Source organism: Thermobia domestica, chromosome 2 (genome assembly GCF_964235325.1).
Source record: "Thermobia domestica chromosome 2, izTheDome1.hap1.1, whole genome shotgun sequence".
Lineage (NCBI taxonomy): Eukaryota > Metazoa > Arthropoda > Insecta > Zygentoma > Lepismatidae > Thermobia > Thermobia domestica.
In genome coordinates, this window is record NC_137455.1 from 117,082,035 (window position 1) to 117,109,221 (window position 27,187).

General features: G+C 34.9%; 1 protein-coding gene across 2 annotated transcripts in view; it reads left to right on the forward strand.

The window, feature by feature from the left end:
- The window catches only part of Acsf3 (Acyl-CoA synthetase family member 3), a 58,570-nt gene extending 37,262 nt beyond the window's left edge, over positions 1-21,308 (forward strand). For both annotated transcript variants that reach the window (XM_081745182.1, XM_081745177.1), the window contains 4 exons: positions 1,405-1,550; positions 3,396-3,635; positions 6,284-6,462; positions 20,487-21,308. In XM_081745182.1, coding sequence (XP_081601308.1) covers positions 1,405-1,550; positions 3,396-3,635; positions 6,284-6,462; positions 20,487-20,696 — 775 coding nt within the window. In that variant the 3' untranslated portion in view covers positions 20,697-21,308. The remainder of the gene's footprint in view (positions 1-1,404; positions 1,551-3,395; positions 3,636-6,283; positions 6,463-20,486) is intronic.
- The last annotated feature ends 5,879 nt before the right edge of the window (positions 21,309-27,187 follow it).

Below are 27,187 nucleotides of genomic sequence, written 5' to 3' on the forward strand. Positions count from 1 at the left end.
GCTAGACAGCTGTCGTCGAAAAGTATTGGAACTCGTTACTAATTGATACCAGTCTGCAGAGAAACTGTGTGGGGAGTTTTCTATGTTGTTTCTGTTTCGAAATAAGTGGGTTTGTAGAAGATGTTTGGGTTTATTAAGAACTAATGAAGAGGAATGTTGATTATTGTGGGTTTTGCTCTGTTACTGAGAACAACTTTTTGGTACATAAGGACTATCAATTCAAGTTTGTTTCGGTTTGTCAATTTATCCCGGAATCACCTTTAAAAATGTATGGCGTCAGGAAGGAGTTTGAATTTTCGCATTGGGTACATTAAGCTAACGCACAATAAGGAAAATAAAAGAACTTTGACTTAAATGTTTATTTTGGCAGAAAAAAATAAAAAGAATAATATGATACCCAGTTGCTCATTTCTTTCTTCATTTATTGTACTTCTAATAACAATTACACCATTTATTAAATAGAATAATTAACGATAATAATAAATCACCTCGTATACTTAATTAAGCGTCTGTTATAATAGCCATAGTCATGTACTCCAAAGCAGAAAAACAGGCGACGACTCGACAATGTCGCAGAAAGAAAACGCGGGCTGTAGAAAGATTAACAAACTTCTAGACGAAAGTTACGGTTGCAAAAAAAGATTTTCTTTTCTGTAATGAAAATTACGGTTGCAGAATTATTTTCTTCTCTGTAAACAAAGCATGATTGGGCTTAAGACAGTTGGCAGCGAAGTAATGCATGAAATTGTAAATTGTTCCCAAAAGTTATTGAAGTTTCTAGTGTCACTCAAAGAACAATGCCAGACTTGCCTAAATACAGATGAACCCAATAGTCTGTTACAGCCATTTTTTAGTTTACCTTGGACTCCGTGATATTTTCGAGAAATAATGTAGCTAATGACAAAGTTTCGATTCTTTTTTAGACATTATCAGTGCTTTAGACTCATTTTTGACATCTGTTAAAATGAACAAAAACCAGTAAGTACCTGTAAATGCTTTTTGAATAAATATATGTGAGAATTTCTTGATTTATTACTTATTGTTATTATACAGCCCTATAAGCCTCTTGTATATTTCTCCATAAATAAAAAGTCTATAAGTAAAATAAATGTTTAGAAAAATAGAATTATGAAGACTTGCTTGCTTTCATGCGCTTGAAAATTTTACATTGTAATTTTACTACGTTATTACTAAAATGCTTGTAGAAAGTTTTGGGTATTTCGTAAGCCGTCGCAGAAAGGTGGGAAACGTTCTACTTGGGGGGTCATGTATCTGCAGACTGTCAGCTAGTGTAAGAAATCAAAATCGAAAATTGTAGTCCTTTTCCAAAATTTTGTTGATACATTGCAGTTTCTGTATTTTAACAATTCACCCTATCCAACTCCTAACAATTCACTCTTACAGATTGATGGTTAGTGGTTCAGCACCGCTTCCCGTTCCAGTGTTTGAGAGATGGGAGGAGATAACAGGACATAAATTACTAGAACGGTTTGGAATGACTGAAGTAGGAATGGCTCTTTCAAATCCTTATCATGGTGTTAGGAAACCAGGTAGGATTTCGTCAAAATTTCAAGAAAGATTATAATTATCAGTTTAATGTAATCGTGTGTTCGCACGTGTTCAATAAAACCTATAGATTCATCATATCAAAATAAGAAGAAAGAAATCTTTATCAATTTGCTCAGAGAATACCAATTCAGAAGTTACAGCCGCAGCACACTTTCCAACAACAATTAGTTTTTACTAGTTATATCCCAATATATGCATTTACTGCCTTAGTAGTTTCACCTAGGCACGTAAGATACAGGCTAGAACCTGCTTTCAAGTAGATCATCCTTATCTGATACCGGTAATTAATGTTTGTAGCTGCTTGAGAATAATTCATATTGAAAAAACAAGTTATTTTAAAAACAGTTATATGTTTATTTTCCAGCGTATATGTTACTTTTAATCGCTCAAAGAATCTTTGTTTATTAAGTATCGTATTTTAATCGTCCGTCTCTTACTTGTGTTTTGCTCTAATAGTCAACAAATGCTAACTTATGATTTACCATTCTTAATATATTTTATAAAGTTGTCTATGTACCAGTATCAAATAGTTGTCATGGAATCTACTGAAAATTTGATAAATGCTTTTGTGTGTGTGTGTGTCTTTATATATATATATATATATATATATATATGGAGTACTCAGTGCAGTTGTGTACCAAAAGAGAGTGAAACCAGTGCTTGATTGAACTACACACCACCATGATTTATTTCCTTGTATTCTATTCCTTAAACTTATACCTAAGTTTAAACGTATTGCATTTTTACTTAGTTGGTTAACATTGTCTTGCCTCAGTTGGTAGGCTCGAGTTCAAATACACATTTCACTCTACTTAGTATTCTTGGCAAAACTTTCTTACAATTCTAAATAAATATTACACAACTATGACTAAGAAAAACAAAACTCTCTAAGCAAAATGCATCATGAAGTTACAAACATTATGATTCTTGTAACGTAGTATGTCACTAAATATCATAAAATTCCTACGATCAGGAAAGTCGCAGCAGTTGATGAAAGAATTTTTGTACATCTTTTCTTCAGAAGTACAATTACTTCTTTCTTATGAATGGCGTTGCAGAACCGGATCAATCCACAATAACTGGAAATTAAATAAACATTATTATTGGATGGAGGAAAATTTATCTTATTTGAAAAGAAAGAGAAATAAGAGACTTAAATGCATTTACAAACACGAGAACATGTTAGATATTACATATATATATAAGTTAATGGCATCTAAACTATGATTGTAAGTTTCGTACATTTAGTTTACATAGATTGATTTATTTCTGCACATGATTACCCGTATCGACTCTATTTGATTAACTCGTTTAAAGTATGGCTTTTATTTTTAGGGCTATGTAACTCAGCATCGTTATGTACTATTAGCCTGTTTCGGTTAAGGCATTATTCGCCTTTAATGACAAACGAAAGGAGCTGTCGAAATGTATCCAGTGTAGCTTCTTTGTTCTTAGTATAAGGCTAGAACATAGAATATAACGCTAAAGACTGACTGCCTTCTTTAAGTTAGAATTTTAAAAAAATGTAATTCCATTTAAGACTGGAGGTAATACGCCGAAATAAGACCGAACCAGTCCTATGTAAAAGGAAGAATAAAAGACAGATGAAAATGCGTATGCTTGCAGTTAAATTTCGTTCTTGTTAAGATTATTAGTTCCTTAATATATATTCCCACTCATTTCATGTAAAAAATTTCCCGATTAGGTATTGTGACTATGTGAAATCGTTTTATTATATTCAGCTTTGCCTTTATTATTGCTGGCTTTTCTAGTTGTGTGTACAGGTGTATAGAATATAAATTTTATATCATCATTTATTTTTATAGGTTTTGTGGGTTACCCTTTGCCTTACGTGAACGTTCGAATAGCACAATTCAAACCAGGATTTCCTAATTCGAACTATCAAGTCATTGCAGAAGGTTCAGAATCAGGAACGACTGTTACTCCTGGCAAAGAAGGAGAAACTGGAGAATTATTGGTTAAAGGACCCAATGTGTTTCGTTGTTACTATAATAGACCTGAAGCTACTAAAAAGGAGTTCACAGACGATGGATGGTTTAAAACAGGTAAGACATGCAATTGATAAAACAGATAAGAAATCATAATTCCTAAATTTTAGAATTAGTCTTATCGAATTGAAAACTTACACGATACTCATTCACTTCCAGAATATCTCGTAAGTTAAATGCCATTATCATGGCAATTTGTAAAGCCAGTTATGCTTTTCATGTTACGCAACTATGTTATGACTCACTGTAAGTTTTTAGCCATGAGGTACTTTTTTAATAATAATAATAATAATAATAATATCCTAATTTGCTTTTGAAAGCTTCTTCGAAGAAAAAATGAACGAAATATTAGGGATTAAGAAAACACTCCCACACAATACCCAAACAAGCAAGAAATGAAGAGAAGCATTTTGCACTTACTTACTGTGGTTTCCAAGAAGGTGGGAGCAACAACCAGTGTAGCTGATGTCCAATCTTTTAATATAGCTTTATCACAATAAGCCACGTTCTCACAAATTTCCTTGTAACATTCATTGTACCATACCTGAGACGGTTTCTTCATGTGCTCATGATTTAGTGAAGTTCACAAAAACGGTCTGTTTAGCTCTTCATTCTTTTCTCGGGATTAGCAGCATTTATAGACTTGTGAGGTTATCTCTAGTATTACAATATCTTATCATCCGAAAATCTCTGTGATTTCCAAACGGCAACCATTGAAAGCAAATGCTTTTTCACTGTGGTATTGCGGAGGTGGTAAAAGAGCTTGGTCGTTTACTTAAATCGTTTTCCGCTTTGTTCTATAAAAGATATTAATTTTGTCTGCTTTGTGCTCTTACCTACACATCTGTTATAACCAGTGACTATCTCCGAATTAGGATTAGTGTAGTTTCCACAGGCATTCTGAAACTTTCCAACTTCCTGGTGGAACGTGTGTACTGGTAAGCATGTAAGTCTCTCTCTTTGTCCTTCCATTGTTATTGAGCCAGTTCATCCCGCTGAGCAGCAATGTTGTAACTTTTTAGATGTAATTCCTGAGGACTAAACCGTGAAGGCATTTCTTTCCTTCTGGAAATCACTGTACAGTATATTCCCCATTGCTTGAGTTCGGTGAACAGGGTGGAGCTTGAAGTTCTCCATATTTTATAGCTAGCATGCTTCAGCATTTCCGCTAATAAAAAAACTAAACAAGAGTAAGTTTCTTGAGATCCTGTCAGTTCCCCAACTATATTGCTATTTTGTACGTATAACTAGAAGCATTATAGATTTAGAAAATCTTTATTCCAAATGTGTCTGTTTCTTTGGCATATACAGTTTGAAACCTACCTTTCCTTCAGGCAGTTCTGTAATTTCATCGATAGCTACTACACACTCTTGGGGACTGTTTAATATTCTAAAGAAATGCGAAACTACCCCAGTCATTTAGTGGGGATCGCTACTTTGTCTTATTCTCAAACTAAAGGAATGCCAGAATATGACTGAAATCCGTTCGTTCTTCAGTGGTCTTGTCATTTTGTTGTAATATCTTGTGATACAGGGCAATAAGACGAATATTCCCACCAACGAATTGATGTTCCATGAACTGCATGTTTCTGTGAAAACAGGGTCACTCAGTACACGAATTGGAGTATTCGCCCAACAAATAAATCTTCCAACTGGTAGCAGTACCTGGTGATGGTAGGTCGTTCGGTAAATCATTTTGTTTTTCTGTGCCACTCAATATCACAATCCTACTCATTACTACCAAGACCTAAATTCACAGTCGTCACTGTCTGAGAGGAAGTAATTTGAGAGACCATATCTGCCTCTCCGAAGTACCTTCGAGTCACTCCCAACACATAAGGAAACTAATATTCGTTAATTTCTACAGAGGGAATAAAATAATGCTGTAATAAAACCCTTACTGAAAACTTGCTCAGACAAAAACTCCCATCATCAGTTAGTCTAGAAACGCTGCGACAAGAACACAATTTTGGCCATGGAAAACGACAGCCAATACAATTGCTTGACGACAGTTTGCACTAAGAGGGTGAAATAGCAAGATAAAGATTGCAGTTTGTTTTGTGTATGTGGGTGTAGTTTTGCATTTAAAAAAAAAAAAAAAAATGCAAACAATCGGTTTATTTGTCTTTCGGTTTGAATGTGTCTAAATATAAAACATTTTCTACACGTGATTACTTTGTTGTCGAGAAACAGAAGAGAGAGAGGGAGGGGAGGATGAAGGGGACAAATGTTGATTTAAAAAAAAATAAACCCTAGCCAAAGTCGTGATAGTGGATGCATTTTGCACAAATTCTTTATACCAGAGATATTTCCCTCTTCCTGCACAGAATTTTGGAAAAGAACAAAAGGCAAAAGATCTCATTTATTATTTATCAGCATCATTGACTCCCAGATAATTCATATCCTTGTGCCTTCCTGAAAATAATATAATTTGTCAAGGCAAACAGGACAAAACATGAAGAGAAATATGCTGCCAAGTCATGTGTCAATTTTTTGTTTCGATTATTGTCTTACGTAGTTTTTGTACTGATTCATTACTGTGTTAACCACATTTCCCATTAAAAGTTAGCACTAGAACCGGAAAGCATTAATGTATTACAGAGTATGTAATAATAGATATTTTTATTATGTGATTCCTTTCTATTTTGAGAATTTGTATGTAGATACATTATTAAGTACATTAGTATTTTTCCTTATTTTTGTAGGTGATACAGCACAGTATGTGGATGGAGCTTATAAAATACTTGGAAGAACTTCAGTTGACATAATTAAAACGGGTGGGTATAAAGTAAGTGCTTTGGAAGTAGAAACGCATCTACTTGGACATCCAGACATATCGGACTGTAGTGTTATTGGACTTCCAGATATTACGTGGGGACAGAAGGTAAGCACTTGTACTCCAGATCCCTGTTTATTTCCCACCAAGAACTAAAGAGTCACTATATGCGTGCATGGGTTTGCTGCTTCTTGGATGCCGAGATATTATTTTAGAAATCGCCTATTGGAAATTGGAAATGGGAGGTGGTGGTGATGGTGATGGTGATGGCGACGGCGACGCAGAGACATTTTGCAAAAGCTAGTCGAAATAAGTGTGTAACCACTTCGTGCACATTGCATGGAGATTCAATTTTGTCCATCTGCACTATTTATGTGCTTGCCTCCTTACAGCAATCCATGTTTGCCTTGTATTATTTATCAACTGCATATTGCTTGCTTTAGAATTCAGTGCTTTAAAGCTTAAAGAATTTATTGCTGATTTTTGATATCTAGATCAGGTTTTGATATCCCGCTGCATCTTTTGATAAAAACTTTGTTCCATGAGTGTATGTAGATGTGTGTTATGAATGAGTGTGTCGGTATGAGTGATAAATATGTGTATTTGCTTGTATATAATGAACTGAATGTGTTGAAATATATGTCACTGTACATGTAATGTTTATGAGAAATAAATGTCTTATTTCATATTGTTAGCTTTTCTCAATATAAAATACTTGTAGTAAGAATATATATATATATTAGAGAATACCCGATTTAAGGAATACGTGAAGATTGGAGTAATTATGTCTGATTTCTAACAAAATTAGTTTTTATATATATATATATATATATATATATATATATATATATATATATACACATACCGGTTTGTTGTTTATTACTATTGTTCCAGAAAGTAAAACAAACTGAAGCAAAATTGAATGTTGAAGATAAAGAAAAGGGTGTAAAGGAAAGGTCGTTACAGACTTCGGCAGGTGATTCGTGAGATCAAAAGAAGAGAAAACGTCCCCTTTGCAGTTTCTCGATTTCAGCTTCGGTTTTGAGATACAGGGTTGCCAACTTGGAATCCAAAATCGACTCCTGACAATTGGAACTGAACACAAATATGGACAAACTCCTGTTAAAGTTGTTCAAGTTCATATAAATTGAAACTGATCACTTTTCGCAAAATACCACTTCAAATCAAATCAAAATACCATCTGTGTATCTTACATGTTTAGAAAGTAATTCAAGTGACGTGAAGGTATGTTAGTTGAGTGCATTAGTGAATGAACGAAGCAGAAAGTTATGCTACTTAGCAGAGGGCTGTTAGAATAGTTAATATTATATAGGTTTATTTCTACGGCCTATTCAATACATTTTGTAGAAAAAATTCTTGTTGCCTTCAAAGAAGAAAATATATAAGAGGTATAGTTAGATGAAAAACTTGTATCAGTATTTTTAGAAATGACAGATCAGATTTTGTTGAATCAAAATTGGAGAAAGTCGTAGTTATTTTAAGGAGCATAATCAAGTAAAAAGTAGAACTAAGCCCTACAAAATAGAACTAAGAGGAATTCGCTGTGGACGAAATCTTTTAAGATTATGGTTAAATATACGTAACATATTATTTTATTCTTGCAGAATGAAAAAAAAAGTGCTCGTAAATTAAAGTACATATGATTTTTTGTGGACACTTGATGCGAAGACAGTTCTTAATGACTAGTTCTTGGTGACGTAGCTTCCTTAAAGTGAGGTAAATTATTTTCCAACGTTTGAGTGAATTTAGGACTTTTATAGGATACAAATAGAAGAATTTCGGAATTTTAGCAATCCGAATATAATCTACGAAGGAAATATAGATTCGACGTTCCTTTCTGAAGATTGATCACTGAAGATTTTGACGTAAATGTAATTCATTATTTACCGATGGATGCTATAAGATGCATATTTAATATTTGAAAAGACTATCATCTTATTTTATCATATTTGTGTACATTGACATAATCTGTTTCATAGCTGCTCTCGACCCTTCCTTGGTGTGTTTTATTCTGCTGCACTGCTAAACTGACCACATATAAATGAATTTTGCACCCTAGAAAATCTCATAACTTCGAATAAAATACTCTAAAGTGTCATTCCACACTTCCAACTTACGTAGGAGAAAAGTGCTAAAATGTTTCTCTAAAGAACATTAGTAGATAGGAGGAAATGTCTAAAGTACAGAAAATCCAGTCTCACATACAATTAAATATGGGTATTATTTTACTAATATAGTTGTAAATATCATAGCACTAATATTCAGTCATGTCTAAGAATTTGCCAAAGGTATTTTTTAAAGAAGAAATGAGTGAATGTTAGTTCAGATATGTTAATTGGTTCTAAAGCGTCGTTACCCACCTTTGCGTGCGTCTTTTGCCGTCCTCTTTTTTTGTTTCTGCATTGTTCTGTCGTTGCATCGAAAGGGCAAATAAAGTCACTGAAGTGAAATCTGTCTCCCCTATCTCAACATGTTATGTTTCTGTTGTATTGTGGCCCAGTTCACATTCATTCAACATCATTACCCATAAATCACACTGAGACAACATTTTAAGTAGATCACAGTAGCATGTCTTACGATATCTGCACCTATACCTCTGGCGTTGATGGTTGCATATTGAGGTGATCTTCAGCAAGTGTTACTCGTAGTTCCGTTGTTCCAGAGCGTATGGAGACCGCAAGAGTTGAATTGTGATGCATTTCGGCCTTTTATTTCCGAACTATCTGGTACTATAGTGTCTTGCATACCTAGATAATATTGCTTATACTATAATATTTCGCCAGAGTTTATTCAATTGATTAAGAAACAAGACATCGATATTTACTATTAAGTAAACACTTACATTTTTTAATGTAACTTTTTTTAAAAGAAATCTGTATTGTTCACTGGAACAGAACACAGAATTTAAACAATATGTTTATTTCACCATTATTCTAAAGCAGCTCCACAGCATGCTGGTACTGTGGTGCGTAGCAGATATTGCGTTTCCTGTAATTAATGTACATCTATAAGAAATCTAAAACCTACTGGTTAAAAAAGGAACAATAAAATCAAATAGAATTTGAATTCTATCTCTTCATCTAAACTCTGGTTTATATAAAATATAAGTCTACTATTGTTCCCAACTTACTTTTGAATGACTGTCAACCAAAGTTTTCTCTAAGTAAGTCATACAGTGCAACCTCTCTTAACGAACACCTCTATAATACGGACACATTTTTTGTCCCGGCAAAAATATATGTTCCCTTATAGAACAAAATCCTCCCTTTTACGGATACTCTCAGATACGGACGCGGACAGTCCTTTTTCCTCCCAGACGTCTCAATAATCTCTTCATAACGGACAGGAATTATTCTCGGTTCTGCGATATATTATTCCTCACAAGCGCATGTATCATAAGTCTAGACCTAGTGAAGCATCAAACAGAACAGCTTTAAGCTGAATTTGATTTTTTTTTTTTTTTTTTTCTGCCAGCAATAAAGTGCTTTCTGGTGGAAATCCTAGAAAACCTTCAATACGCGATAACACTCATGCAGGGTCAGTCGATGGTCAAGAATTCTAGGCGAACTATCTTCCCTTCCCTAACAAATTTAGTCCTTTTGCCTCTGGGCCTTGCAGCTTTCCCGACAATTTAATGGGATAACAAAACAGACATTGTTTGTTCTACAATAACATTTTCAACGAGCAATGTTTCCTGTGTCTTTTGGAAAAGCAACAGTTTTCTTTTACTTATGTTACTGGAACAAGTCTGGGTTGGAGTTTTCCCGGCTTCATTTTCACTTTAAGAGGAAGTTCTATGTGATTGGGGCTGGGTAAATAAACATATCCACTTTCATATGCCTTTCCGTCCATTCCGCCAACGAAGATACCGCGCCAGTACACAAACGCGCGCACACACACAATGTTTCTTTCGCAACCGTACTGAGGATTTTCAGAGGACACTTTCTAATGAGTTTTATTACCCTTGTAGAAGAAAAAGTGTGCCTTTTTCGCTAAACAAGAGGGTGTAGTCGATAGTTGGTTGCTAACGCATCTTTTGAGAAGGATCTGAGAATTTGAAATAAATGAGAAACGTTTACAGGGTGATGACATGTACTTAAGAAAATTATCATACACGCATTATCTTTTGCAGTACCGGTATACGAATATATTAAACCCATCTCCCAGCAATAATATTATTTAACAGAAATGAATTTCTCCTTCATCCCTCCCAGTAATTCAAATACGTACTAAGTAGAGTATTTGCATATTGAATTTTATGTACTTACGTTCATACACAATGTATTTACTGTATATTACAGCACACAATTACTGTTGTGAGAACTTAAATTTCTGTAACCTCTCTGTAACGGACAAAAATTCATGTCCCATTGATGTCAGTTATTCAGAGGTTTCACTGTAGTTAACATCTAGTGTAGAAAATCTTAGAACAACAAATGCCCGTATCAATCCAGACATTCTGAACACAGTTGCAACACTCGCACAACATTTAATCTTGTATATTTGCTGTGGTTTTCATGATATTGCGAATTCGCGTGATAATAAAAATTCATATTGTTTTGCGACTCACGTTCCATGAAAATCAAAATGAGATATTATTGCAACAAATTGCTTTTTCTGGTGTTTTGGAGATTGCGAAAGATAGCAATAAGGTACTTCCAAATAAAACGTAGACGGGTGTTTAAAACTCACGATTCCCTCCACAAAAGATCATGGAGTCATTCTGCATTAACTCCATACAAATTATTCAAAATTAAAAAAAAAGGAAACCTACCGCTGTTGGTGTGACAAAGGCATTGGAACCGTTAATTATCTATTATTTGAATGTAAATTGTATCAAAATTTAAGGAAAAACTTATATGAACTACTGGTCAAAACTCATGAAAATACTATTTCATATAAATTTATATTGGCATCACACAATTGGAATTCAATAAAACTGATTATACAATTCTTGATAGAAACTGGTATCAACTTATAAAAAAATAAATAAATTAAATCAAACCAAAATAAAAGGAAAAAAATCCTTATATTATCAATTTTACAATCATAGGAATTCATGGATCAATAATAATTAATTAAAACTAACATCATAATTCAAGAAGAAAAATTTCGATAAAGGATCAGTTATTTATCTCAATATATCAAAAAAAAAAAAGAAAAAAAAAGAAAGAAAGAAAAAAGAAAAAGACAATATATATAATTATATAAAATAAAATAACTTCTATGAAGCTGTATTATGATCAAGAAAAATGTAAACAGTATATCTGGAATAAGAAACCAAGTTGGACAAGGGCAATTTGGAAAATAAAATAAAAGCTTCTACTATCAATATAAACAATATAGCTTCAAATTATGACCATTCAAATATGCCAAAGAAGACATGGATTTGACAGACAATTACATAATAAACATTAGTAGCATACTGGCTTATAATAGCTGATGCTTTTTGCAAGTAACACCGATAACGGTGAAGACAAGACAAGACACGTAACTATTGCTTTAGATTCTTTCATGCAGTATTTTTCTCCTCTAATCTTTTCGTTTTGAGTTAAAAAATTACCTTAATATGTTCCATAAATTGGCGTCTTGTCGCTAATCTTTTATTTCTGTACTATTGTATGAAATCTTTGACCAAGCAGTTTCTTTTTAACCACTATCCAATGTAAATTATTATTGTCTTTATCTAGTATATTGCTCTTCTCTCTAGTTTTTTAATACTTCCAATAATTTATTCTCATTCTTCTCCACTCTTCTACGTTTCGAACTCTTAGTCATTTACATCGATCTTTCGTAATGTGCAGAGATAATAACTTGGATAAAATTAAAAACTAAAGTTGGGAATTAAGAATTTTGTTTTATCCGTTACAAGATTTGTTAAAATGGATTGCAAGTGCTTACTTGTATGACATTCTTCCTACAAGTGAGATTTTTATTAAGTTTTGTAGAATGTAATATGAATTATTTTCGTTATCTTGATGCTTTATTGCGATGATACATTGCTCACTTGCAGTATTTTCAGTTTGGGTACTTCGGTACACTTGTCTAAGTTTTACTGGCTTTTGGTCGAAACCGGACCCTGAAAGGAAATACATATACATGTACCCGAGTGCATTAGGAAGAATTTAAAATAACATGAACAACTACTACTGCTGTATAATCAGCTTAAAGCATTGTAGACACTTCAAGCTCTGTAGTTATCTTGATGGTATATGGATTTTTCCAAATATAATTTTTAAATTGATATTTTTCAGTTTCATGCCTGAATAAAGTAAAGTCCCGCTAATCCGGACATCCGGATGGAATTTTAAAAAAATATGATCAAAATAGCAGAATTAGTACTACGTAATTGACGACCTCAGTGCAGGTGAAGAAGAAAAAGCGCGAACAAAAAAAGTCTGCGTACACATACTGTTTTCCAGGAAGTGACGCACTTACTTTACTGTTTGTAGAAGATCTCTTTCGTTTTCTTTTGTTTTCGTATTGTCACTTGTCAGTTAATATTCGTATCGAATTAATCGTGTATCCGTTACGGCTGTGTTCCGTTGTTTTTACGTACTGCTCAATGTAAGTGTTTTAGTGTGAAAATGGCAAGTAAACGGAAGAAAGTGACTGTGACTGGAGCAAAAACTTCAAGATTTGTTTCATATTGCTGCATGGGAATCCCAGCTAAAATAGATGTGGGAAAACATACTGTTTCTGACTGGGAAAAAAATGAAGATCTTTGTTCCAAAATGGTTAGCAAAGACAGTTTAGGGAAGAGAAGCACATTAAAAGAACCAAAATATTAAACTTCAGATGAGGTACAAATCTAAACCTTGTATTACATGCATTTTAAGGAAAATTCAGTTTAATTCGGACTTTTGGTGATCCAAACGAAGTCCGATCTCATCTAGCCCAAATTAGGCGTACTCTGCTGTATTTTGAATGTGTCCAATGTTATTTCTGCCTGTGATTTCGTAATTATTTTCGTACACCTCAGGCTTAGGCACGCCATTTGAAATAATTGAAAAATATAATTCTTTTACTAATACTCTTTTTCTTATTGTCCGCCAAAACGTTTGACTTGACAATACCCCACTTAGCATACACGAAATTCAAGGGGACCACTAAAAATAATTGTTGGAATTTTACAATTCTCTCACGATGTACATCTAAATACAGCGTCCGGACAAAAGCTAGTACAAAAAACACCTACCAATCTGTGGTAGTAGGCCACGAAAAAGCACGAATTCTGTCTGAATTGGAGCAGTGCGAACCTGGTTGGTATGCGCGTATGCGAGGGTAGTGAAAATACGTTCATTTTCACAATGAAATGATTTCCTATACCACTTATAATGGTTTCACACTAGTAACGCTATATACAGCTTTTCTGTATTATGCAGAAATACTACGTCGTCAGAAAATAATATCTAATATAGTCCTTTTTCATATGCACTTGTCGTTACTTATTTTAACTGTCGGATAGCACTTGTAATGATTTTATACTAGTAGCGCTACACTTGTAAATATAAAATACAGCTGTATTGCTTATTATTAATTCTGCCGCCTGTAGAAATTGTTTCTTATGCACATGTCATTTCGTGCAGAGTATTAAATTTTACGTGTAACTATTGCAAAATGTTGTGAGCCTAAACTTGACCAACACCATTATTTTTCCTTATCCCATGTGCTGAGATAATGCTTTTGTGCTATTCTTTGTGAATTGTCTCTTTTTGAAATTACTGTTTATATTATTTCCTTGATTTTAAATTAGCCTTTCTCTTTTGTGTTTGCATTTGCTTATCTATGTGCTATTCTTCTTTGTATGCGTTTTGGGGTTTGGCATGTTGGGCATTGTATTTTCTTATGAGTTGTACTTTAGTTCTTCTTCCATTTTGTTAGTAGGTGTGATGCATTACATTATGATGTACTGTTTTATATGTTAGTAAAGATTCTGGTAAGATTGTGTGTTCGTTTCTCCCGTATAGGTTGTGTCTGATATTTGTGATTTGATTTTTCTTTTGAAATCGTTTTCTGTCTCCTCTGTGTTTGATCTTCTCCACTTTGCTATGCTATTCTTTAAATCGGATAGTATAAAGTAGTGAGCCTCTTGAGCACGAAATGGCGTTAGTGTCTTAGATCTGAGGGTATATGAATCGCAGCGGGTCAGGCTAACGTCATTCGACAACTGAGAGTTGAACCTAGTAGATGTGCAAAAAGTGTAGAAATTCATATAACCAGACTAAGTAAGATATTGCACTTCTGAAGATGAGATGTAGTCTCCGCAAATTTGCTCTACATTTTACAATTTTATTTCAATAAAGGCGCAAATGCTTCAGAGACTCGTGAAAATGTGTATGATGTTTATAGGCAAGGTACGTTATCAAAAGCAACAGTCAAAAATGGTTCAGTCCTTCTGTTCTTGATATTTCACTGTCTAAGATATTCCTCGCAGTGGGCAATCAAAAGTCAAGCAAGACCGGCAGATTAGCAGTCAGGACATCACCAATGACCTAAATATCAATCACCAAACAGTTTTAAACCACTTGGAGAAAGCTGATTGCAAAAAGAACCTTTACATTTGAGCGCCTAATGAACTCATCCAATAATATTGACCCGATCGAAATTTTATCTGCGAATCCGTTCTGAAACATAACGAACTTAATTCTGAAGCATTTCATTAAGAGCGATGAAACGTGAATAACTACAACAATGAACAAAAATGATCACGCTCATGCAACCGAGAAGAAGCTCTACAGCCTATGGCAAAGCCTACACTAACGCCCAGGAATGTTATGCTGTGTGTTTAATGAGAGAGGTAGGGCATCATTCATCATTAGCTACTTTCACCGGGGAGAACGATAAATTCGGACCTGTACTGTCGACAGTTGGCGCGAAAGCACCTAGCATTTCAAAAGATACGGCTGGAACTGGTCAACAGAAAGGATGTCATATTTCATGCTGGCAATGCCAGACTTCATACATCGTTTCCGACCCGTCAAAAATTGCGAGAACTTGGCTGAAAGTTTTAATGCACCCGCCGTATAGCTTAGACCTAGCACTGATTTGTTTCAATCTCTACAAAACTCCCTGAATGGCATTAAATTAGTTTGAAAAGAGGCCTGTGAAAACCACGGATCGCAATTTTTCTTGGCCAGATACCACAATTCTTTACCAATCGGGTTATGGTGTTACTGGAAAGATGGCAGGTCATTGAACATTTATGATACGTGGTTTCGTAGTATCATTTGCAGATAACTGTAAATGTGTTTTCAATGTTAACCTCCAAAGTCTCAATACTTTTTAGATAACCTGATACTATGAAACACATTTCGAGATAATTTTGTGCTTCATTATTCTACTGGTGTTTAGGGGACCATAATGGCTCAGTGGTAGAGAGCTCACCTGTGGTGTGTGGTGTCCCTGGTTCGATCCCTGGCAGAGTAAGTTCATAATAGAAAACATCATGTCCGTGATTTTTCTCAGGGTATTCCCGTTTCCTCCCACGTTCTGATAACACCAGTTCTTTCATACTCATTTACTTGTTTTCATCATGTCTCCCTTAACCTAAAGGCCATAATCGTGGGACGTTAAATTGAAAGATTTCATTTTATTTCTTATTGATGTGTAATCGTCACCACTTTATTATATTCCGTCCTTTTTCTAGCTATTGTTCACTGCAGAGCTACGCAAGTGCAATAGTGAAGTGCAATATTAGCATCATAGACTACTTGTTGTCCCCCTCCTCCCCCCCAAAAAAAAAGGTTCTACTTAAATAGTAAGTGGAAAAAATAAACGGTCCCTCTCTGCTTCCCACATTTATTTCAGACCGTCATTCGCACAACATGGAATGAACTGGTGAAAACAATTAAGTGACCAAGCTAGAAAACTCAAAAACGACCGAGAGACATCGAAATTTCCGATATATTTAGTTGTGGTGGTTGTTGCCTTAGTAACTGCAGTGTACCTGTGCAGGGTAGTCAGTATAAACGAATGCATTTATGATGTCACGAGGTACAATATGAAATGAGATGACATCATCAGGCTACTTTGTAAGTTGTGTTTGCTTTGTGTGTGAATGGAGATGGGCTGTTGTGGTATAGTGTTGAATAGGGACAACCGAAGCACAACATGATTCAACGGAATCTGTGGTATGAAGAGCCAGGGGCAGGATGAAGACCAAGTACATGTAATGTGTGGTAGCTGAAGGTCTGACGTGTCTCGCAGTGTTATTTTCAGACTCTGGACATGTTTTTAACAGATGATCAAAATACGTTGAGAGGCCAGGATAAGGTCGCCCATAATGTCAACAAGGCGCAGGATGTCAACCATGTGCAATGGCTGCGGGAAGGAGGCCCTTCTGCGCAAAAGGCGATAGTGTGTAGCTCTTTGACCGTCCAACAGCGTAAGGTCACAGAAACTGGGCTATTGAACATCTTAAGTGGGGGCATGTTGAGTGGAAAATTGTTCTTTACACTGACGAGTCAGCGTTCCAGCTAGACAATCGACGCAATCTCAACTGGAGGGAATATGGATCTTGAAATTATCCTTCTGGTGGGAGATCATGTGGTTCAGATCCCTGACAGACTTCCGTACCAGCGAGAGACGTGCGTACATCAAGAATTTTCTGCAAGAACTCGTTTTGTTGTGCAAATGTCTCGTTTCGTCATGTTACTGTGATGTCGTCTTGTGAGTATTTTGCACTTAGGTGCATAAATCACTCTTGGAGTTCATTCGTGCTGTTCATCCAGCACAGGCGCGTTGTAGTAATCACGGCAACAACGCCCACAAGTAAATACATTGGGAATTTCTATTTCCCTCCCTCGTCTTTGCATTTCCTGGATTTCTTCCCTAATTGGTTTTACCAGTGTATGTTCCAAAACCTAGGTTTGCAATAATCCTATTGAGTTTAGTAGACTTACACCTATCATTGATACTTTATCCCCAAATTTTCCTGTCAGCATTGTGCAAAATTAAGTTGTAAATATTAATTCATGTTTAATGCTATTGTTATCATTATTACTATGTTTTTATTATTACTGTTGTTACATGTTGCAGCATAAAATCACTAACATGCTGTATCTGGAATATCTTAATCTATTTAGGAAAGAAACTTCTCAGAAACGTCTCACTCACTGTGAGTAGCGCTAATTCCTAATGGTTAACACTCGCCGCTGTGCTACGTTCGCTGTCTGCCTTGATTTGAAAGTGAATAGTGATGATGCTTAATAAGAATGTGCTCTGCTGTTTATTATTAAAATAAGCGCCATACTAAATGTAATAAGATTATAATTATATAAAATCCACAAGTATTTATTCCATGTCAAGTACAATATAATTCAGTAGCTAACCAATATAAACTTAGTATATAAATTACAGACAGTTGTCACTGTTTACCTTTAGAACAATTCAGTATTTAACGAATTTTACGACTAACACACCAATGAAGGATATCGCCATTAGCAGTTTAGATTTGAGCGCTAATATTTGTGTAACCGCAAGTTAGTTGAGCAAATTTAAAAATAAATAAATAAATAAATAAATATAAAAAATTAGAACTTTCCATTAAGGACGATTTGAACTTATAGCATATGACGAGTCGAAGGCTTGGGGAGCTGGTAGCCTTTATAAAGCGTAAACATCCCAGTCTGTGAGTTAACGCTAACATGTAAATGAACATTAGCCGAAGGGTTAAGGGAACAACTACTACATATACATATTATTGGTGTAGAACATCACTGTTCAGTAGAATGTGTTTTCGTCGAATAACTTACCTCAGCTTTTTAAAACTGCGCATCGAACATTGTTCATTGTTTCAGCATCGTGCAAGAAATCCGTACAGACTACACCGGATGTAGTACACCCTCTCTGTCCCTGAACATCGTCACCATCTGTGTGGATCATATGGTTCTTATCTTTTTGGAATGCAGATGCCATACCATTGATACGCGTTTGGTTTCTGTTGCATAGAAGACTTAGGCTTTATCCACATTCCTGATAAACGCGTCCCCCTCCCTCTCAAATCATTTCAACAAATTTTTGCATACCCATCATATGTAGATGCTGCTCGTGGATTAGGTACTCGGCATCTATTTTGCACATATTTCTGTATATCCTAACTTATGAACTAATGTTTCCATAGCATTATGTCTGCAACCAGTTACCTCAGACACTGTTTCATTGTAATCAGCGCACGTTCTTGGTTTTCATTCGTCACTACGGTTGTTGGTATTCTATTTTGATGTTTACTCGCCACTGACTTTCTGCGCCTCCTGGAACTTTTTCATCCTTCTTCTAACATTGTTAATGTGATTTGCGTCCTCTCTATTTGGAAGAACTTTATTACAGCTCTTTATTCTTCTGTTATGCAGGTGGTTGTAAAAATAACATAATGTGCGCATTAGTAGCATATCATATTATATGTGTTTTCATTGCAATCCATATGAGAAGTTATTATGGTGGAGTCATTTATTTAAAGGTGACCAGTCTTTGTATTTCTTTACTTAGATAGCTAATCAAAACTATGTAGAATACATTTTGTGATATTATCATCTCCTTTGTTGGACTTCGGATGGGCACTACATTATATGATCCATCCACAAATTTGACCTTCAGAGGTTACGGATTGAACTTCAAAATTTCGCTTCAGTCACATTTCGAAACCATTATATACGGAAGACAATATTTCAGGACTGTAATTTGGGTGGTACAAAGTGCTAGTCAGACCTCTTGGGCGATATATTTAATTATGCGAAATATACTTTGAATCCCTTAAATATCGTAAAATAGTTTATGAACACTTCTATAAAAGGAAAGATGATATTGAATCGTTCATTGGTTAATTGTCCGTAGTGGTATTCTGCGCTTGAAACTGACTATACATAAAACATAAAAGTACGTTAGAATACGCAATGAACACTTCGCTATAAAATGACAAATATGTGTTCAGATATATATATATATATATATGTACAACGATAACGTTGTATATAGTATTTGCAATCTGTGCCAGCTTATAAAAAGGGATCAGAGGCGAATTATTTTAGCAGTATTATATATATAAAGAAAAGAAAGACACACAGAGATATCGAGAGATTTTTTTGTAATCGTTAACTAGAAAAAGAATTGTTGCTATGGAAACGTAGTAAATAAGTGTGTGTGTATGTAGACATCATCTTAAATATGCAGAAAGTTGATTATGTACTCTTCTCATGGTTGAATATTAAAAATCAGCTAAGAAAGTGATAAAACGTATAGGTTATTTTGAAGATTACTAAAATTTGAATTCTACAAACCACCTTCGGCTTATTAATTTGGGAATGCTAATAGCTGCTACATTCTATGGAATAATATGGAAGTGTGAGTATTGTCTTTCGGTTAAAATAAGCTACAGTAAAGTAAAAATACTCACTAAAAGAGTAAATTGTGATTGTTATCGGCACTTGAGACATATAGTCACTTGTTTCTCTTTTGTCATCAAGCACCATTGCCTTACGCTATTGACATTCTAAGCAGAAGTGAATGTTGGAACAGTTACAAATACTTTACATACAGTAGTTCAGCTTTCAAACGCTATAAACTAAGAAGGATTATAGTCAGCTAGGTAGCTTTTAGTATTGTGATGTTTGGTAAATATACGCATGATGCAGAAAAATCTAACATCTTTCAGCGAAAATTAGAAAACATAAATCCTACCAATAAAATGCAAACATCTCAGTTTGTGCATTACACTAATAGGTGTCTCTACTGTCTATTGCTTGTCTGTATAACAAAGTCTTTGATTAATTGCGTTAATATGGTTTATAGTTTTGGGTGGTTGATGGGCAAAACACCATCAAAAGTTAGTCAGGAATAAGTTTGTACTGTTGCTAAACATTTTAAGGTTAATAAAGGTTTCCACATATTTAACAATTTCAATAAGATTTGTTTGTTTTCATTGAATTGGGCTAAGATTGAATAGAACCACCGTGATAATGAATACCTAGTGATTTTGTGTTTTGTATTAGAAAGCATTTTTAAAACTAAGATCGTGTTCATAATGAATAATGTCTTTTAATTGCGTCTTTCTTGATAGTAGGCATATTGAGAAAAGTACTTAATAACTTATGTGATTTTCCTTTGTTTTCCAGGTCGCTGCAGTTGTTGTGCCCAAAGAAGGTAAAGAAATAATTTTGTCCAAAGTGCGAGAATGGGCGAAACCTCGTATGCCATCATATTCAATCCCAACCGTTCTTAGATGTTTAGATAAGTTACCGAAAAATCACATGGGAAAAGTTAACAAAAAGGAACTTCTGAACCGTGTGTTTTCTGATTATTTAAAAGGACAACACAAAGGTTGAATATTGAACATTGAACCAAAGTATATTTTCTCTTTTCTGCAATCTAGTTTTATATTTTCATTCGCTTCAAACGCGGGAAAGAATGCATAGTGGGAAGACTGATATGAAATTTATTGAAACTAACCAATCAATGAAAGGAAGTCTTGTATTTTTGGTCAGATTGATTTTGATATGCCCAATCAAGCCAAGAGGGAACTTCGAATCATGTTTAATGAACGACTTTGAGGGTATGTGGAAAATGTGAATTGCTTTCTGTCGTATTGCTGGTGATTCAAACTAATTAATGATGTTCGAGATATATGCACAGCGTACTGTTGTGTTACTGTTGCTAAACTTGTCATAATCAATATAGCAATGTTATATTCATAGCTCGGCTCGTTATGTAGTAATTTGTGTACGTGTGTGTATTTTTTTTTTTTTTGTTGTATATGTAATATACATGTATCTGTGTGTATGCGGGAAGAAATACAGAAGAGAATGATTGTGTAAATATCGATGTTTTGTGAAATCAGTCTTTGATTTTTAGCAAACAAGACTGAATTTTTTTCCTTCCTGTAATTCAGTGTAAAAAGAAATGACCCTAGTTGGTCAAATAATAGAAGACTGATGGAATTCATTGTGTGCTTATTTACCTCTACCATCACTTACTAATAAATAACACAACGACACTGCGAAGATTTAAAATAAATGCCATAATGTTGTCTGTATATAAAGCTTCGGAAATGTACATGTATTAGGTGTTACTTTCGTAGAACAAAAGAAAATCATTGAAGCGTCCCAATTTCAAAACTTTTGTTTCTTATCGAACCAGATTTGTCCTAATAATGACACCTATTAGTTGTTACAGATTTCATACCTCAATTCACGTAGTGTCAATTCGGTTCTTGAGTTCTGGTACGCTCCATACTCTTGTACACTAGATATACCATATTTTAAGAAAGTAAATCCCCACGTTAAACGGGTTTGTGTGAGAATTTACGGGCATATCCAGACCCCTAACAATGGAAACATTTAAATCACTCCAACCCCAATTATTTCACGGTTCAACCTGCTTTATATAAGTTACTAGGACGTAAAATCGAATGTGATTACTTCGAAAAGTACTTTTATAGATTACAAGAGCTGTAACTTCCAAATATTCACCACAAACTCCTAGTCGTATCGGACTAAACAAAGACAAGTGTGGAGCAAAAGAATATTTTACACGGAAGTTAAAAGAAGGTTTCCGACTGCATACGAAATGGTCGAGCGGGTTGCGTCAATGGTCTGACAATCAGATGTTTATGATCAAACCCAGAAGGAAGTCTTTTTTTCTTTTTTAAATGTGTTCTGATTTTCATCCGGAGACTGAGAACATTTCTTTGAATAACTCTGGCAACTCTTTTTCCTTCAAATTCGATTAGAACGGAACATGATATGAATTGTAATTCTAAAATGCATAACTGAATTCACTATTCCATTATCATCCTCTGATTTGTAACGAAAACCTGTAAGCAGTAATTATTTCAGAAGATTCGCCGGGAAGATTGTCAATATGCGGAGGAAAGAAGTTCTGCAAAAACACTTGAAGTCCAACTTGAGCAGGATCGAAGATAAGCACATTGAGCATGAAATCAAATCGATAGATATATATATAAAGGTAACCAAGAAAGTTATGTCGCTTTTTGTGGTGTGTTCCATTGGCTCTCACACCGTGAGATGAATGCGAATGGAGATAAGGCGAAGGTCAGTTGTTGGTGCGGGTATATCCAGTATACTACCTGGTTGTGGCAGTTCAGTTACGCCGTGAACTTGCGTAAGGATAAAGTGAACATGGGACCTCTACAGAGCATCATAAGGGCGTGTATGCTGTACGAGTTCAAACTGGGGTCAAACGCCGCTGCAGCGGTAGGGAAGATATGCCAGACCTTTGGTGATGATGTCGTGACTACACGGACAGCGCAGCGGTGCTTTAACAAATAAGGACGGTGACGGAACACTCGAAGACGCACCAGGTGCCAGAAGACCAATATATGTACAAAATGAAGATCTTCAGGCAGTAATTGAGGCAAACAGTGGCCGGATATGTGAGGAACTGGGACTGGGACTACAATTCAGTGTGAGTGGAAAAAACATTCGGCAGCACCTCCATCAACTTGGAAAGCACTACAAGTTGGGTCGATGGGTCCCACATGATTTGACTCCGGGCCACAAGTCAACGCGTGCAGACACTTGTGTTTCTTTGCTGTCTCGTCTGAGGTAGGAGCCATTTTTGGAGAGCATGTTGACATATGATGAGAAGTGTTCTGTACGAAGCTTCACGGCGTCATCATTATTAGTAACTTCCTATGAACCGGTTCCAAAACCGCTGAAATCAGCACTGCACCAGAACAAGATTCTTCTGTGTGTTTGGTGGACCGCTCGCGGCATCGTGCATCGGGAACTGCTACCAGCTTGTCAGAGCATCAATGCAACTGTGTATTGTCAGCAGTTGAGCCGTGTTCAAAAAAACAACTCAAAACTCTGGAACCAGCACTTGTGAATAGCACAGGTGTCCTCCTGTTACAGGACAACGCTAAGCCCCACGTGGCTAGGATGACACGAGACTACCATTGTACGCCTTGGATGGAAAACAGTATTGCATCCTACATACTCTCCGGACATTGCACTGTCTGATTATCACTTATTCCATTTCTTGGACAATCACCTTAGAGGACGCCAGTTCAAATCCCTAGTAGAGGTGCAAAATGCACTTGATACCTTCTTCGCTTCACGGCTCACCATGTTCTACCGCGATGGAATCCATGGCCTTCCAGAACGTTGGCAGAAGGTCGTCGATGCTGATGGGAACTGTCTTTGATCTTCCAGATACGTCTTAGGTGACATATCGATGTTCGAAGGTGGTGGGCGAAAAAGCGACAGAACTGTCTTGGTTACTTTTATATAGATAAATAGATACCTTTTTAGTCTCAATTCGAAATTTTATTTAATCAAACCCGACAGGAACACCAAGAACAGATACAAGAAACATTGTACTCTGGTGGGACTCTAAATAACCTTCAATGATGGCTTACAATCTACAGCCGGGTGCTTTAGACTATTCGGCTAGGGCAACAGCTTAAAATTCCATCGAACATATTTCGAGTAGCACAGAATGAAATTTATTTTATATTGTCTGAAGTTTAAGAAAATTTTGCCCTGATGGAATATGTCTATTGAAATTTTCATGTTTGCAGTATTCATCACTTTGGTGAACGATGTATGTTATTGATATAGGTTTTATTACATATTCGTTTATAAGTATTATAAAAATTACGAGAATTATTCATGATCTTACATCAAAATTCGCTGATGCATACGCAGTAGAAACAGAAAGATCCACTTTGTTGACGTTTCTGATACGAGCCACAAAGCAGCTTTCTGACAGACTGTCATTATGCCTAGCTCGAAAGAAGGGGGCACGGTTGCTCAGTGGTAGAGCGCTTCCCTATGGTGCGTGGGGTCCCTGGTTCGATCCCCGACCAATAAATTGTGGTAAACAACATCGTGTCTGTGAGCTTTCTCGGGATACTCCCGTTTCTTCCCACTTCCACATTCCACGAAGTTTGTCACCGTTCACTTGCCCTAATCATCGTTTCTCTTAGCCTAAAGAGCATAAATTGTGGGACGTTAAACTGAAATATTTAATTTTTTTCGTTCGAAAGAAGTGGTTCACAATCAGTGAGCGCGCAGCCTCCTCCTGGGGAGGTGTGAAGAGCGAGTAAAGGGACAAAAGCTACTGGCAAAAATAAACCGTGAATGAATAAAGCACTACCTCTTATGACCCTTGACAATTTTATAATGACCATTTACAAAACAACAATACTGCACTAATAGGGTATGCGAAAATCTTGCTGGAAGTAAATATAAATTGGTGAGATTATTACTATTATTATTTATTTGAAATCGCAGAAAGCGTAAGAGAGAGAGAGAGACAAAAAGTATGACCAACGAACGGGAAGGAAGGGGCGTGAAGTTGCAGGGTTTACGAAGTCCCTTTGTTTCCTTAATTTTCCTGGATGATTACATACTGTACCCATTCACATATACACATTTGGAAGTGATAAATCATACTATAATTTAACCGACTTTTATACACACAGAGTGTTGCTTTTCCAAGATTTACCACCAAAAGTTAGTACTTACAAGTATGACAAGAAATGAAGTGATACAATCGAACAACTTGAGGGTCAAAATTTACAGGAAAAAGCTATCATGTCACTATGAAGTACCAATGTATAAGGATCACATATACTCAAAGTGGATAACCCTAATTAAAGAAATGTGGTAAAAATAACAAAAATGTAAGATTACAGTTTTATGATAAATAAGTAGAAATAAATTTTTGATCTGCATTATACTTTGTCAGCTGTGAAAATGCAAATTATACGGTAACTGTCATATTACGCTCCCTCATACAGACCAAGTGCAAAGAAATATGTTAACTATGAAAAAAAAATTGTTTGTTTAGAATAAAACTCGAAAATTAGGCCTATATACAAAATAATATTTGCAGCTGTAGCTATAACCATAGAGTAATGAATAATCGCCACATTTGGGATTTGGGGGGAGGGGCAGAATTTTTTAAATTTAAATTTCTTACTTGATACATTTTCTGTATTTTTGTTGATTCAGGTTAGGTTATATTAGCTTAGTACTGGCTTCCCAAATCCAAAACTATACCGAATAATCTAGGCATTTATTATTCAATGCTAAAGCTTAACATTTTAACCCATATGCCATTTAAGTTTGTAATTTATATGTAAGTAGCTGCATTACTGATTATCACAATTAAGCTACATAAACCATGCAAATTTAAGCACAAATGTCTTTATAGCATTATTAGAAAAATATATTCGGTTGCTTTTTCTATACTATTTTAAAGTCCATTGCACACTCAGAGAACATAACATACTGTAAATACGTTTGTTATTTGTGTAACAGTTTTATATTCCACTTATAAAATCATAAATTGTATATTTATCAAGTAAATTATTATAAGATCAGCTCACAAAAATATTAAAACATTACTTTAAAAAAATTTATTAAGTCATTTTTAACAATATCGTTGTTCCTACTAAGAGGAACCGCCATGTTAAGCGCACAAGTGTACTAACGTAGTGTATATCCTCGCACACTAAGCACTGTGCACTTGCAGACTTGTGAACTTGGACCTTTTGACACACATTTGTGTTGACTATTGTTAACATCTTTTAACAATCTGTGAAATATTAAAATTTTTTATTGTATTAAAATTAAAGTATCAAATTTTTTATTGTATTAAAATTAAAGTATCAAATTTTTTATTGTATTAAAATTAAAGTATCAAAAACTTTTGATTAAGCATGTACAAGAACTACACATATAGTTATTGTTAGAATATAGAGAAACTTTCAAATGCAAAAACAACTTTAAAATAGTCTACAAGGATGTATGACGTTCTAGTTGTTTTTGTATTATAAGCCAGTGAAAGTACTTCACAATTCATATAAATACTTCCCAAAATTTTATTGTCGATAAGAAAGAAGACGGGAAGGATTACTGGCTGACGTCTATATTCATCGAGATATGAGAATGTATTTCATACGAATACTTTCATGTAAGTTAACCTTTTTTAATTTGTTGAATTTTGTCTTGCATTGAGAATGTATTTAAATTGTCCTCATGGAGGTCTCCTAATAGGCCTATTAAATTACCAGATCCTTCAGATCTCGGTACAGTAAATTTTAACTTGTCTTGAAGATAGCAGACATCTTTAGTGCACCAAATTATCAATTATTAGAATTATTAACTTTGAACATGTCTGCAACATTTGTAAGATGTTTTGTTAATAATCTGATTTGTTATCTAATAAACTTACATCAAACTGAATTTCATTTCAAGACATTTGAAACCTAAATTAATAATCTAAAAAGAAAACCACTATGCTACTAATTAAGATAATAGCGATCTAAGATACTACCAATTAAGATGATTTATTTCTATGCATCTATATCAGTAAATACAATACTCAATCTTAGTAAATCGATACACATTAGATGACGTTAGTTCCGGAAATAAGCATACTTCGAATGCGTACTTGTATCTTTTGGACACGGCCTAAATATATTTTTAATTCATTGTTCTTTTTAGAAATAAAATATCCAAATTACAATGATAGTAAATATCAAGTAGTTTATTGTAAATCTCTGCACTTTCATCTTTCCTGTTTCTTCCCAACTAAACCTAAAAAATACAATAATCAATAATAGGTTGTTAAAAATTCGAAATATTACGTATATGTTAGCACTTCTATTGCCTCCCTTTATTTCATGTCCTATACGGAAAAAAAAAATCTTAGCAAATTCCTCGTTGCTTTATTTTTTAAGGCGTGGTTCATTATCGTGGAGAACAAAGAACAGCTAAGATATATATATAATATTACGCTTGTCATTGCGTAAAGAGTCACCAGGTTAATGCTTATCTAATTTTTC